The following is a 15,083-nucleotide window of genomic DNA, read 5'->3' as shown; positions in this document are numbered from 1 at the left end:
CCTCTGGCCTGTACCCCAGCTCTTGTATGTATAAATGAATGGATCTTTAAAAAAATAAAATGTTTCCAAATAATAGATGATCACAGAATGTTTCCATTGGGGTGTATTCCTTAATTTCTGGTAAGGGTACATATTCTTTGGAATGTAATTAAGAAACACTAGTCAAGAGATACTCAGCTTGAGGCCTTGGCGCATTGATTGCGAATGCATGACACATTCAATACCTGAGGAGGGTACATAGATCTGGCTCTGGTGAATTCTCTCACTGACTGTAGTGCTTGTATAAATAAATAAATTAAAAAAAAAGAGATACTCAGCTTGATTATTAATGCAATAAAATACTTAAAGCATTACTAGTATGTTTAAAGTTTGGAGATAGAGAAAAATAATTAGCCTGTGCCCCCAAGAAGCTCTTGGTTTAGATGGGGAATAATAAATTAAATACAATATACCATGGTAAAGGCTGTGATAGAAGTATGATTCTTGGAGACAGTAAACATTCAGAGTTTGCATTTATTGAAAAGATGGAGCAAGAGAAAAAGGAGGAGGAGCACATGAGAAATTACAGAGGTGTGAGAACAAATGGGTCACTTTTTCTTACATTCTGTATTACATGTTTTAATTCATATTATCTATAAGTATTAAAATTCAGTTTAAAAATGTGTGACTTAGAAATTCTAAACTGTTTTTTACTGTTTTACAGGATAACCTCACACCACTTTTACTTGCTTTAAGTGAAAACAAACAGCAAATGGTAGAATTGTTGGGAAGGAAGGAAGGAAATAGACATGCTGTAGATAACATTATAAGGTACAGTAATTTTTTTTTGAACTTTAGTATTGTTTAGAGTGGTAATAGTCACTCAAATAAGAAGGATTAAATCATTAAGAGAATTAATTTATAATCCTGACATATATTGAAAAATATCAGTAAGTCATCGGGAAGAAAAGCAATTATTCTGATGGGCAATATATAAAAGTATATAGCAAAATTTATTCCTTTTTAATGTTGCTGATATCATTTACAATCTGATTCTTTTAGTCCTATGATTAGCTAATGGAGTATTAATGGGGCTCCAACTTTTAGTTTATGGTACAATTGACTTTCTTAACTTTTATGGTATTTCTTTAACCTCTACTTAATATGTTTTTCCTTTAAAGCTGTATTTGATGCATAACTAAGAGTTGATTTGGTTTCCATTCACCCTACTGCTGCAGCATAGCTAGTCTGCTATGCTGCTCACAGGCTGGCCCTGCTGGTCTGGTAGTGATTGACCTTTGTTCCCAGGATAACCTTGCTGGTCCAGATTCCTCAGCCTTCATGGTGATCTGCATTTAGTCTTCAAAGCTGCAATTTTTTAAAATTCCCTACATATGTTTCCGTCACTGCTTCAAAGCACTGACAGGTGGGCCTCCCAACTTTACTCAAAGATAATCTTCCCCCCTCCTTCAAAACCCTTATGTAGAGTCCCTATCTTTGCCCAGACCGTCGCAGTAAGTTATCCTTCTAGGATCTTCTTTGATTTTCCCGCTAGTAGATATTAGTTGGGGCCATTCTAAGCTGTAGAGGGGTTCAAACAATGCTGCAGGAAGAGATCAGACTTTCCCTTCTCCTGTGTTACCAGATGTGTATGCTACTGCTGCTTTACGTCCTGTGACACCTTTTCTTGGTTGGGTGCCAACATGCCTGAGATTCCACAATTAAGACTGAGCTCTCCAGCGATCTGTTTCCTATACAAATGAAAATTCCCCTACTTGACTTATATTTATGTCAAATTTCAAATTATTTTCTGATTCTGCCTTAAAAGGAAGCCACTCAGCAGAAATCTCTAGATCTGAAGTAAGTTAGTTGACAATGGGAAAGCCAAGACCCATCCATGATTCACCAGTATCCACGAGTTATAAAAGTTAGATTATGTTTTCCAAGTCAGTTAGAGATGAACATGGCAGTGAACACTATTCCAATAAAGATCTGCTGGTTCAGGGTTTGAGTAGGTAGAGAAGGAATAGTGGTAGTCAAAGCCAGGTTTATCTTCTTAGTTTTCTGCTCTTGTTATGATTAGCTAAATTATGCTATATAATGAGGTGACATTTATAATAAATTTAGTTACAGATTTGTAATAGCTAAAACCTTGAGTAACAAACCACAAAGAAAGTCACTAATAACCCAAATTAATAACATTTTCTTGAAACTGCAACATTTCGTTGTCAGAACTTATGAAAAAACACACATTGAGATTTTGGGAGGATTCCAAAATTGTTCCAGTGGTAAAGTTAAAGAACAAATTATTCTATTGCTTCACTATTTGTCTTATCTTTGGGGAGGCTGTATCATCTCATTAAATCTTCTAATAATCCTTTAAAATAAGGCAATCAGATCCCCGTTTTATGGAGAAAGGTTTTGAGCTGAAGGGAAGTGACTTGTCCAGGAGAAAATAGCTGTGATTATAGAGCATTGGACTCGTTCTGAGTTCAAGACATCTTCCACTGTGTATGAGCTTCTGAGTTATACTGCCCTCATTTCATGACTGCTTCACCTTCCTCTTTTTTCTTCTTTAAATTATGTTGTTGTTTTTTAAGATTGATTTATTTATTTATACAAGCACTGGGTACAGTCAGAAGTGCGGGAGGGTGAAAGAATTCACCAGAGCCAGAGCGGGGAACAGAACAGGCAGAAGGACCAAAGTACACTGCTGAGGGGAGCGGTGGGAGTGGCAGGAGAGGTCTGTCGTGCCATGTGGGACCCTCGGCAGCAGCCGGGGATCGAGCCGGCGCTGGAGAGGCTGTGGGCAGCATCGTAGCCCAGCACTCAACCGCTGTGCCACCGGGGAGGCCCCTTTTAAATTATGTTTTATAAAAATTTGTAGACCATACAAATTTGAAGTATACAGGATAATTATCGTTTTGATATTATATGAAACTACTATTAAAATAGTGATATGATTATCACCTTTTTTTTAATCACAGCAATCATCAACTAATTTCTCAATATGAAGAAGAAAAGAGACTTCATTCTTCTCCAGCAATTAGCAATCCAGGTAAGACTTTAGATAGTGAACGACTCTTGGTGTTCCTACCACAGGTAAAGAAAGAAAACATAAGGGAGTTTTGATAATGAAAAAGATTAATGTGCCCAATTACATGTATATTAAATTCTTCATAGTCTGTTTTTCACAGTTTAGAAAATTAATTGTAGATAATTTAAAATCTGAGACAATATTGTCTTTCTGAAAAAAAGAAAGTCATTTATTTAGTTCCTATGGACCCTAAAATACCATATAATACCTTTTATAAAAAAGAAAAAGGTTATTAGTTAGTATGCTATATGTTCTTCCTAATAACATCATAACAAATAGGACTTGTTTTAAAAATGATCTTTATTCAGTTTTTCCAACAAGTGGATTACATATGTTAAATGTAAATTATTATATCATGCTTTTTCTCACTAAAAAAGTAACTATATCTTGGGCCTCCTGGTGGTATAGGCAGTTGAGTGTAGCGCTGTGAGGCTGTCCGCAGCCTCTGCAGTGCCTGTTAGATCCCTGCCAGTGGCAGAGATACCCACATGGCACCACAGACCTCTCCTTTCTCGCTTGCTGCTCCCCTCAGCAGTGTATTTCACTTGGTCTGCCTGTTCTGTTCCTCCCTCTGTCCCTAGTGAATCCTCTCACCTCTTGCACATCTGGCCTGTACCTCAGTTCTTGTGTAAATAAATAAATCTTTTAAAAAAAAAAAACTGTGTCTTTAAAACTGGAGGCTCAACAACACCTGTCGGGTACTATAAATAGGTAGCAAATAAAAAAACTGCAAAACTTAGCCAGTGTGCACCAATACCAAGAAGAGATCTTTTTTTTTTTAAGATTTATTAATTTTTTTTATTTCTACAAGAGCTGAGGTATAGGCCAGATGCTCAGGAGCGTGAGAGGATTCACCAGAGACAGAGCTGGGAACAGAACAGGCAGACTGACGAAATACACTGCTGAGGGGAGCAGTGAGCGAGACAGGAGAGGTCTACTCACCATCTGGGTTGCTCCGAGGCCAGCAGTGGGGATCGAACCGGCACGACAGAGGCTGCGGACAGCTTCACAGTGCTGCACTCAACTGCCTGCGCCACCAGGGAGGTCCAAGAAGAGATCATTCTTAAGATGATCTATTGAGGGTCTCCCTGGTGGTACAAGGGGTTAAGCAAAGCACTGTGAAGCTATCCTCAGCCTCTGCAGCACGAGTTTGATCCCCAGCTGGCCAGGGAGCTGACTCGCCCGCTGCTCCTCTCAGCAGTGTTTTTCAGTTAGTCTGCCTCTTCTGTTCCCCACTCTGTCTCTGGTGAATCTGCTCACCCCCTGCACTTCTGGCCTGTACCCACTTATTATATGCTTAAATAAATAAATATTTACCAAAAAAAAGATACCTATTGATAGTATAGAAGTCAAAAAAGTAGTAACAAAAGTAACTTGTTATTGCTTTTGGTTGCTACTTAATAAGTGCCAGATACTTTAAATTCTTGGTAAGAAATTCTAGTTTTTAAAAAGTGAACAGTAGTGCAAAGACTTTGATGCAGGAGTGAATTTTGCAGAATTCATAAGGTGTTCGCTCTTGTTGGTATGAAAAGTGTGCTCTGGGAATGGCTGGGAAAGAGGTGAATAACTAGCTAGGGCAAGCTGATGACAGCCTGATGGTAGTATAAAGGAAGGACTCCTCCCCTGAACCCTGTGCACCTTGGGGGATTTATCAGGTAGAAGGCTTTTAGCAACAGTTAACAGGTGACTTAAATAACAGTGGCTGAAATGATAGGAATCAGGATTGTTTGGGGGTTCAGTGATGTCATCAGGATTCCAGTTGTCCCTCTTTCAGTTGTGGGGTAGGGGGTGTTTTGTTTGTCTGCTTGCCTGGTTGGCTAATATCAGTGATTCCAAGCATCATATTCTCCCATAACAATATCCAGAGGGTAAAAGGCTGCTTTTCTTCACGTGTCTCTTTTAAACAAAACTTGCAGTAGAAGCTTGCAGTAGACTTCCCCTAACACTGTATTGGTTGGATTACATCATAAGCACACCCATAAACCAGTCACTGGTAAAGGAAACGTGGTTACTATGATTAGCTCAGGACAATCATTTCTCTTTGTGGAACTGTGGAGGGGCTTCAACTTGTGATTCTTCAACAATAACAAAGAGAATAAGAATGGCTGGCTATTAGGGCAGGTGCTAGCTCTGTTTGCCACAGGGATTCATTGAAGAATTTTCAGCATTAGAGTAAAAGCTTGGACTTGAGAGTTAGGGCACTGTGGTTATTGTATAAAGCAGGAATTAGAGAGCTTTTCCTGTAAAGGCCTGTTACTAAATGTTTTAATCCATGTGGTCTTTGTCATGTCTGCTCAACTCTGCCATTGTAATGGGAAGCAGTCACAGACCATAAGGGACTAGATATGACTGTGCTCCAATGAAGCTTTATTTTTAAAATCAGATGCAGGGTGGAGTTTGTCTATGGGCCAGAGTTTGCTAACCCTTCATGGAAAGGTTGAAGGAAATCATAAAGAGATTGTGAGATAAGTTTTTTGGAGCTAGTATCAGTCCATTCTGAAGTTTTCACATATCCATGCTGAGATAAGTCAGCAAGCTCAATTTATTCCATTTAAAATGTTGATTTTTTTTGATGGTGGATGAGTGGTGATATATATAATTCGTGTTGTAAGATATGGTACCCCTGAAACTTCTACAGTTTTGGAAACTGTTACCTCATTAAAATAAAAAGGGGGAAAAGATGGGTTTTCTAGGCTTTCTGTCTCAGTTGTTTTGCTCTAAAAATGTATTCATTATGAAATAACAGTAATTATTGTAGGTGGTTTTGGGCTTTAGTTTGCCCTTTTTTCCTGTGCAAGCCTTAAGGGAAGAGCCATGCTTGCCCAGAGCAATAGAGTGGAAATGTAAAGGAGAGGCAGGTAAAGAACTTAGTAATTATTGAGTATAAAAAGTTAAGGGAGCTGGAGACAAATCCAAGATGATTCATAGGTTTCTGAGGTGAGCCCTAGTGTTTACCTTGGACAAGAATGAGTAGGACTTTGTCTCATGAACAAAGAACAGCAGGTCACCAGGGAAGACCAACTTTTTTCTTGGCTACTTGGAAAATAGAAATTTCTAGCTGGAGCTAAAGCTCAAGGTTAGAGATACATATTTGAAATAATCTTACAGTAATGATAAGGCAGCATTATAGATCTAAATGAACTGTCTGTGATGAAGAACATATGGATTAAGGAGAAGGCCATTGACAATACCCTGGGAATACCAGCTGGAATGGATGGTCAAGGAAGCTAATAAAATGACTGAAGAATGGACTCAAGAAGAGTAAGACAGGAATCAGGAAGCAATGTTGCAAACATTTTTTTTTTTAAATAATGAATTTTATTTTTATATTCCCCATACAATTGCAGCCCCCTCATTCTGACCCCAATCCTCCCCTCCCGCCCCCATCCCCCAAAAAGTGTCTCTGGTTCATAGTTTTTTGTTGATTTTGATTTTCACTTTCTTATAGTTATTCATTTTCCTGGTCCCTTATTTAAGTTTTCTAGATTCCTGCTATGAGTGAGACCATCCAGTATTTTTCTTTTTCTTTCTGGCTTATTTCGCTGAGCATGATCCCTTCCAGCACCATCCATGTTGCTGCAAATTGCATGTGTTTATCTTTTTTGAATGCTGAGTAATATTCCATGGTATATATGGACCACATCTTCTTGATCCAGTCATCTGTTTTTGGGCATTTGGGCTGTTTCCAAAGCTTAGCTATTGTAAACAGTGCTGCTATAAAGATAGGGGTGCAGGTGTTCTTTGGAATTGATGTTTCTGTATCCTTTGGGTAAATACCTAGGAGTGGAATTGCTGGATCATATGGAAGCTCTATGTTTAGTAGGTCCAGAAATCTACACACAGCTCTCCATAGTGGTTGGACCAGTTTGCACTCCCACCAACAGTGCAGGAGAGTTCCTTTTTCTCCACACCCTCGCCAACATTTGTTGTTGCTAGTTTTTTTAATATGTGCCATTCTCACTGGTGTAAGATGGTATCTCATGGTAGTTTTGATTTGCATTTCCCTGATGACAAGTGATGTTGAACATTTTTTCATATGCCTGTTGGCCATTTGCATTTCCTCTTCAGAGAAGTTTCTTTTTAGCTCTTCTGCCCATTTTTTGACTGGATTATTTTCTTTGTTGTTGTTGAGTCTCATCAGCTCTTTGAAGATTTTTGTGATCAGTCCTTTATCATTAGTGTTGGGTGCAAAAATGTTCTCCCAGTTGGTGGGGTTTCTCTTTGTTTTTGTTATTGTCTCTTTTGCTGTGCAGAAGCTCTTTAATTTGATGTAGTCCCAGCTGTTTATCTTTGCCTTCACTATCACTGCTTTGGGTGATGTGTCTGTAAAGATGTCTTTGATGTGCAAATCCCGTAGTGTTTCGCCTATATTTCCTTCTATATATTTTATGGTTTCAGGTCTTATTTCTAGTTCTTTAATCCATTTTGAGTTGATTTTTGTGTATGGTGTGAGGTAGTGGTCAAGCTTCATTCTTTTGCATGTAGCGACCCAGTTTTCCCAGCACCATTTATTGAACAAACTTTCTTTGCTCCAATGCATAGTCTTTGCTCCTTTGTCAAAGATTAGTTGACCATAAATCTGTGGGTTTATTTCTGGATTTTCTATTCGATTCCATTGGTCTGTATGTCTGTTCTTGTTCCAATACCATGCAGTTTTGATGATTATGGCTTTGTAGTATAGTTTGAAGTCTGGGAGTGTGATGCCTCCATTCCCTTCTCTTTTTTTTCAGTAGAGCTTTGGCTATTCGGGGTTTTTTGTGGTTCCATATGAATTTCATCAATAATTGTTCTATTTCTTTGAAGAATGACATTGAAATTTTGATTGGAATAGCATTGAATCTGTATATTGCTTTTGGAAGGATGGCCTTTTTAATAATGTTTATTCTTCCAATCCATGAGCAGGGGATGTCTTTCCATTTCTTTGTGTCTTCTTCTATTTCTTTTAACAGTGTTTTATAGTTTTCTTCATATAGGTCCTTTACCTCTTTTGTTAGATTTATTCCCAAATATTTGATTTTTTTTGTTTCAATAAAAAAAGGGATGTTTTTTTTTGATTTCTTCTTCTTCAGATTTATTGTTTGTGTATAGGAAGGCTACTGACTTTTGCGTGTTGATTTTGTATCCTGCCACTTTACTGAACTGATTGATGAGTTGAATTAGTTTTTCCGTGGAGTTTTTGGGGTTCTCTATGTATATTATCATATCATCTGCAAATAGTGATAGTTTGACTTCTTCTTTTCCTATTTGGATTCCTTGGATGTCTTTCTCTTGTCTTACTGCTCTGGCTAGGACTTCCAGTATTATATTGAAAAGCAGTGGTGAGAGTGAACATCCTTGTCTTGTTCCAGATCTTACTGGAATTGCTTTCAGCTTTTCACCATTGAGAATGATACTGGCTGTTGGCTTGTCATAGATAGCCTTTATGATGTTGAGGTATAGTCCTTGTATCCCAAGAATTTCAAGGGCTTTTATCATGAATGGGTGTTGCACTTTGTCGAAAGCTTTCTCAGCATCTATTGATATTATCATATGGTTTTTATATTTCTTTTTGTTGATGTGTTGGATAACGTTGATTGATTTTCGGATGTTAAACCATCCTTGTGTCCCTGGAATGAATCCTACTTGGTCGTGGTGAATTATCTTATGGATACATTGTTGGATTCTGATAGCTAAAATTTTATTGAGGATTTTTGCATCAGTGTTCATTAGGGAGATTGGCCTGTAGTTTTCCTTTTTTGTGTTGTCCTTGTTCGGTTTTGGTATTAGTGTAATGTTGGCTTCATAGAACGTGTTTGGTATTGTCCCTTCCTTCTCAATTTTTTGGAAGAGTTTGTGAAGGATAGGCACTAATTCGTCTCTGAATGTTTGGTAGAATTCATTTGTAAATCCATCAGGTCCTGGGTTTTTGTTTTTGGGGAGGTTTTTGATTACCATTTCAATTTCGCTGCTTGTAATTGGTCTGTTTAGGTGTTCTATTTCTTCTTTATCTAGCTTTGGGTGATTGTAGAGTTGTAGGAATTTGTCCATCTCCTCTAGATTGTTAAACTTGTTTCCATATAACTGTTCATAGTAGTTACTGATTATTCTTTTGATTTCTGCTGTGTCCGTTGTGATTTCTCCTCTTTCATTGATGATCCTGTTTATTTGTGCTTTCTCCCTTTTTTCCTTTGTGAGCCTGGCTAGGGGTTTGTCTATTTTATTGATTTTTTCAAAGACCCAGCTCTTGGTTTCATTGATCTTTTGGATTTTTTTTTAGTTTCAATTTCATTTATTTCTGCTTTGGTTTTTATTATTTCTTTTCTTCTACTGATTTTGGGGTTTTTTTGTTGTTCTTTTTCTAGATCTTTGAGCTTCGAGATTAGGTTGTTTCTTTGAGTTCTTTCTTGTTTCTTGATGTGAGCTTCTATTGCTATATATTTTCCTCTTATTACTGCTTTTGCTGCATCCCATACATTTAGGATATTGGTGTCCTCCTTGTTGTTCAATTCAAAGAATTTTTTAATTTCTTCTTTGATCTCCTTATTAGTCCAGTGGTCTTCCAGTAGTGTGGTTTTTAATCTCCATGAGGTACGAAAGTTCCTTGCCTTCTTTTTATGGTTTATTTCTAGTTTGATGCCTTCATGGTCAGAAACGATGGTTGATATGATTTCAATCTTGGTGTATCTGTTGATGTTTGTCTTGTGCCCCAGTATGTGATTGATCCTGGAGAATGATCCCTGTGCGCTTGAGAAAAATGTGTACTCCGTTTTTTGGGGGTTTAGTGTTCTATAGATGTCTGTTAAGCCCAAATGCTCTAGGTCCTTATTTAGAGCTTTGGTTTCTGTACTTATTTTTTGTCTTGTTGATCTATCCATTGTTGATAGTGGTGTGTTGAAGTCTCCCACTACGTATGTTTTCTCTGATGTCTGTTTTCAGAGAGGACAGCAGTTGTCTGATATATTTTGGTGCTCCTTCGTTTGGTGAGTATATGTTAATGAGTGTTATTTCTTCCTGTAGTATTGTCCCCTTGATCATAATGTAGTGACCATTGGGGTCTCTTTTTATCTTTTTGAGTTTGAAATCTGTTTTATCTGATATAAGTATAGCTGTTCCTGCTTTCTTTTTTGGTCCATTTGCTTGTAGGATTGTTTTCCATCCTTTAACTTTAAGCCTATTTTTATCTTTTGTAGCTAAATGTGTTTCCTGGAGACAGCAAAAGGTTGGGTTTTGTTTCTTAATCCAGCCTGTGACTCTGTGTCTTTTTATTGAAGAGTTTAGTCCATTTACATTTAGAGTTAATATTGATATGTTAGCATCTGTATTTGCCATTGTGTTTGTCTTTCCTTTGATTTTATTTATTTATTCTTTCAATAACTTTTTTTTTTTTTTGGCCTTCTTTCGTTGTTATTCGTCCCTCTGAGGTTCTGGCTTTAGGACTCCTTGTAGTATTTTTTGGAGTGGGGGTTTAGTTGTAATGAAATTCCGGAGTTTCTGTTTGTCTGGGAAGGTCCACATTCTTTCTTCAAAGAGGAAGGAGAGCTTTGCGGGATAGAGTATTCTTGGTTGGCATCTGTTTTCTTGGAGTCTGTTGACTATGTCCCTCCACTCTCTCCTTGCCCGTAGTGTTTCTTCGGAGAATTCTGATGTCAGCCTGATTGGCTTTCCTTTGAATGTTATCTGTTTCTTCCCTCTTGCCAGCTTCATTATTTTTTCCTTGTCCTGGATTCTTGGGAGCTTTACTATTATGTGTCTTGCTGTATTTTTCCTTTCGTCGTGGAAGTTTGGTGTTCTTCTTGCTTCTTGTATATCAATTTTCAGCTCCTTCTTCACATTTGGGAAGTTCTCTTCAATTATCTCTTTGAATATTTTCTCTGTTCCTACATCTCTCTCCTCTCCTTCTGGTATTCCTATAACTCTTATATTTCCTTTCCTCATGGAGTCAGATAGTTCCCTAAGTCTTTCTTCGTTCTTTTTCCTTCGTACTTCTCTTTCCTTTTCTGTTTTGGTTCTTTTTATTTCTGTGTCTTCAAGAGAACTTATTCGTTCTTCCATTTCATCTATTCTGCTTTCATTGCTTTTCCCAGAATTCTTTAGTTCTTCCATTAATTCTTTGATCTCCTGCATTTCTTTTACTTCCCTCTTTAGGGACTCAATTTCATTCTTCTGATCGTTGATTATTTTTCCCTTATCATTGTTTTCCTTTATGATTTCTGTCAGTTTGTTAAGCACGGCAATTTTAAATTCTTTTTCTGGAAGGCTCAGAAGTTTTCCAAGTTACTGTCGTTGCAATCTGGGGGCTGGTTTTCTTTTTGTGGTGTGCTTTTTCCCTGGGGAGTTGCTAAGTTGCCTGTGGTTCTTCTACTCCCTACTGTCTGTTTTCTAATTTGCCGTATGCGTTGGGACACTGTGTTGCTGGGACTGACCGGCATCTTGGGTGAGCTTCTCTGCTCCCCTCTGGTTCCTCCAGGAGCCATCTGTCAGTTTCAAGCAGTCTTTACTGGAGAAAGGTCCCTGTTCTAAAATGCCGATGTGGGGACACACTCCCCTGTGCGCCTGGTCTGCCCCGGCGGTTGGTTCCTGCTTCCCCTCTGGGCTTGGACTGCAGGCCAGAGGAGGTCTGGCGTGGGTGAACTTCCCCCGCTCACCTCTGGCTCCTGAGGAAGCCTTCTGCAGGTAGTCTTTACTGAAGAAATGTCCCTGTTCTAAAATGGTAATGTGGGACACACTCCCTGCGCGTCCGGTCTCAGGCACACTCTTCTGCGTGGCTGGTCTGCCCCGGCTGTGGGTGCTCGCTCCCCCGTGGGCTCAGACTACTGGTCGGAAGGGGCCCAGCGTGGGCTAACTCCCCAGCTGGCCACTGGCTCCTCCAGGAGCCTCTGCTGGTTTCAAGTCGCTAGCTGGCGCCAGAGATCTCTCCTAGAGCCCTTGGGGAGCTGATTTTTCCACCCCGTGGGACAGGGAACAGAGCAGGAATGGTAGGGTAAACCTCAACGGCTTTGGGGTGCTGTGTCTGCCTTGTGCCCCACCGTCGTGGAGAACCCACACCCCTAATTTCGTGCCCCGGGTCTCAGTTCCAAAGCCCTCAGTTCCAGGACGCGGGCTGTAGCCCAGTTCAGTGGCGCGGGAATGGCGCCTTTTTGCACCCGCTCCCGTGCCTGGGCGCCTGGTTCCTGCTCACTCAGTGAGGGCCTCTGCGCGTCTCCCCGCAAGCCTAGGTCACAGGCGCGGGGACCTGGGCAGCTGCGATCCGGATTCGCGTTTGCTTTTCAACCGCACTGCTTTTCTGCGCGATCCCGATTCTGATCCGTGTCTGCTTTTCCAGCGCGCCGCCTTTCCCGGCAAGCTTACCGGGGCGGCTGGGGCTGTGTGCTGGTGCTGGTCTCCTCCTGGGGGGGGGATCTCTTTAATGGCGCCTGGAGCTCACCTCCGCGGCGAATCCTGCAAGTTTCTCCACAGCTCCCGTTCACGGGGTGTGGTGGCTGAAATAGTTCCTTTCCACTCACAGTCCCACTTGCTGCATAGTTTGTTCTTGTTGGTCGTTTTAGTTTGTTTTTTTTTCCTCCTCTCTGCCGGTCGGAGAGTGCCGACTCTGTGGGTGGGGGAGGGGAGCAGGGTTCTGAGCTTTCCTCCCTTCTGGTCCTCTTTTATGGCCACTTTCTTCTTCGGGTAGTTTGCTGGAGTCATCTGTTTATCTTCCGTGTCCCAGTTCTCACTAGGACCTGCGCTTTTTCTCCCTATTAACTTTTTTTAATGGGAGATCTTACTGGCAGCGTCTCCTCGCTGCCATGTTGCTCCGCCCCTCTCTGCAAACATTTTTTTTAAATTGAAATTTTAAGGAGGAGAAGTATCAGTTGTATCAAGTAAATATATTGTAAAGTAAGTTGGATTTAATTTTTAAAAGCTCTTAGATAGTAATTTTTAAAAGAACAATTTTAGCATCCTATATCGACTATTTAAATGACTGGTACATTCAATGTCCAAATATGGAAAAGTAATCAAATCTACCAAGGTCATGACAACCTTTTTTGTAAGGATAGTGCTACACACACACCTAGGGTTGGGGAAAGTGTTTGCTAGTGAGTACACATGCCAACATTTTCCATAATTGTCAAAGCCTTGGGATACACCGTGAGAAAAATGATTGTCTTTCCTACTTGCTTTTTGTGGAAATGCTTGTGTTTTTCTCACATTCTGGATGCATTCTCCTGGAGGCATACTGAAATGACAATTTGGCCAACACAACCTCAAGCCACTGTCAGACCCTAATTTATAGGGGGTCATAACACAACCATGTTTTGATAGTTTCATGTTTTGATCAGATTTGCTCTACAGACCCACAGTTTGGAGACACTGGGATCTCCTAAATATTTTATCACAGAAAACTAATATACCAGGAGAAAATAATATTTCTGAATATACTAGTTCTCAGTTATTTGGGAATTCTCATGATATTAGTAAAAAGTCAGTCCCTGACTATTTTAGTGCTATGTTTCAGGATTCTCTTTTCATTTGCCTACTTCTAATATTTCTACTCTTTAGTGTTGCCTTCTAAATGTCATCCTGTGGAAAATTGTCTTGGAATCTACCGCAATCAGAACACATGTCTAACATGTGTATGTTTGACAAATGTGTACATTTCCTTTTAAGGTCATTGGTTACCTAACCAAACATTTATCTCATAGTCTGTTAGTTTCTTATGATGAATATCTTTGTATCACAATCACAGAACTACTGATGATGGTCTGCCAGGATTAAAGTGTCTCCTGGATTATCAAATACAAAGTTTTATCTGGCATAGTTTTATTGTGAAGTGCTTTTTTGATACTACATTTTTTCAGAAATTGATCATCTGTGGCTTAACTAGATTATGTACTCAATTAGATTACCAAACTTTCCAACCATCCACATATAAGATAACTCACTCTCCCTCAGCCATCAGTTCTGTTGATTGTAAATGATCAAGCCCACTGTGTACAGGGTGGAATAACAACTCATCCTACATTTTGGGTGCATTTTTGTTTTCCTTTTTTTTTCATTTTGACTCGTTCTGTCAACAACTTCCTTTAATAAGTGAGTGGTGGTTTTTGTTTCATAAGATTAAGAAAAAGTTTAGAAGCAAAAACTATATAACTATACTATCTGTGATAGTTATACATTTTTCCATAATTATTTCAGTGACCTATTTGATTCATAACTATTATAAAAAGGACTTAAACCCTGCATAGTTGGAGAAAATTGAGTGTGTTGTCTTGTCTTCATAGCTTTTGTGGTATAGGCCATTTTGCCAATTATCAGTGCTTTTAAAAATTCTGATAAAATAAGATTGTTGCTTATTTCACATTCTTTTCTGACATCGTTTCCTGTATCCCTTTTATGCCTTTCTTCAAATTGACAGAAGTACAGGAACTTGAAAGGCAGATAACTAATAAGAGTTTCATAAAATGTACTCATGGTAGAGGCTCCTCAAATCACACCCCATTGGTTATTTGGTGAGAACTAACAGGGCTCAGCATATATTTGTCCTCATGCCTGTCATTGTAGTGAAATGATGCAAGGCAAAAATCAGCTAAGAGAAAGGTGGTTGGGGAAAAATGGAGTAAACCAGATTCAGGTTTGCAAGAGTCATTTTCCTGTGTAGTTAGCAAGATCTGTTTAATTTCTCCAGCATGAAAATATGTTGTCTACTAGTGCCAGAGCCTCCTTAGAGACTGGGTGCCTGAGGTTACAACTGCAGTCTGGTTACATAGGCTTCCTCTCCCTAGCATGTACTGAAATCCCACAATCCCAAAAGGAAAGCCAAGTGTTCAGCAGAAACCACATTGTTTGCACACACAGTTGAGACACAGTGAGCCACCTTTATCAATCAGTTAGGGAATAGTAGACCCTTTCAAGTCCAAGTTCCCATTCACAACCATGGGTCAGCTATTCATGCAGGACTTTCTAAAGATAGGCATCTCAGGCCTGCTTCTTGAAATGTCTGCATAACATCTATAATCCTGCCTCAGCGTTTGCTGTTATCTTAAATTTA

At 39.4% G+C, this 15,083-nt stretch overlaps 1 protein-coding gene across 7 annotated transcripts in view; it reads left to right on the top strand.

Annotated features, from left to right (window-relative positions):
• The window catches only part of ANKRD26 (ankyrin repeat domain containing 26), a 142,921-nt gene that overhangs the window by 34,713 nt on the left and 93,125 nt on the right, over window positions 1–15,083 (top strand). For 6 of the 7 annotated variants that reach the window (XM_054694819.1, XM_054694821.1, XM_054694824.1 and 3 more), the window contains exons 4-5: window positions 704–810; window positions 2,967–3,037. In XM_054694819.1, the coding sequence (XP_054550794.1) occupies window positions 704–810; window positions 2,967–3,037 (178 nt within the window). Of the gene's footprint in view, window positions 1–703; window positions 811–1,325; window positions 1,406–2,966; window positions 3,038–15,083 lie in introns of those variants that run through there. The other variant, XM_054694823.1, reaches the window with a different exon arrangement.

The sequence above is a fragment of the Talpa occidentalis genome, unplaced genomic scaffold, assembly GCF_014898055.3.
Source record: "Talpa occidentalis isolate TD23 unplaced genomic scaffold, MPIMG_talOcc4v2.1 talOcc4.14, whole genome shotgun sequence".
Lineage (NCBI taxonomy): Eukaryota > Metazoa > Chordata > Mammalia > Eulipotyphla > Talpidae > Talpa > Talpa occidentalis.
This window is presented reverse-complemented; position numbering and strand designations above follow the sequence as displayed.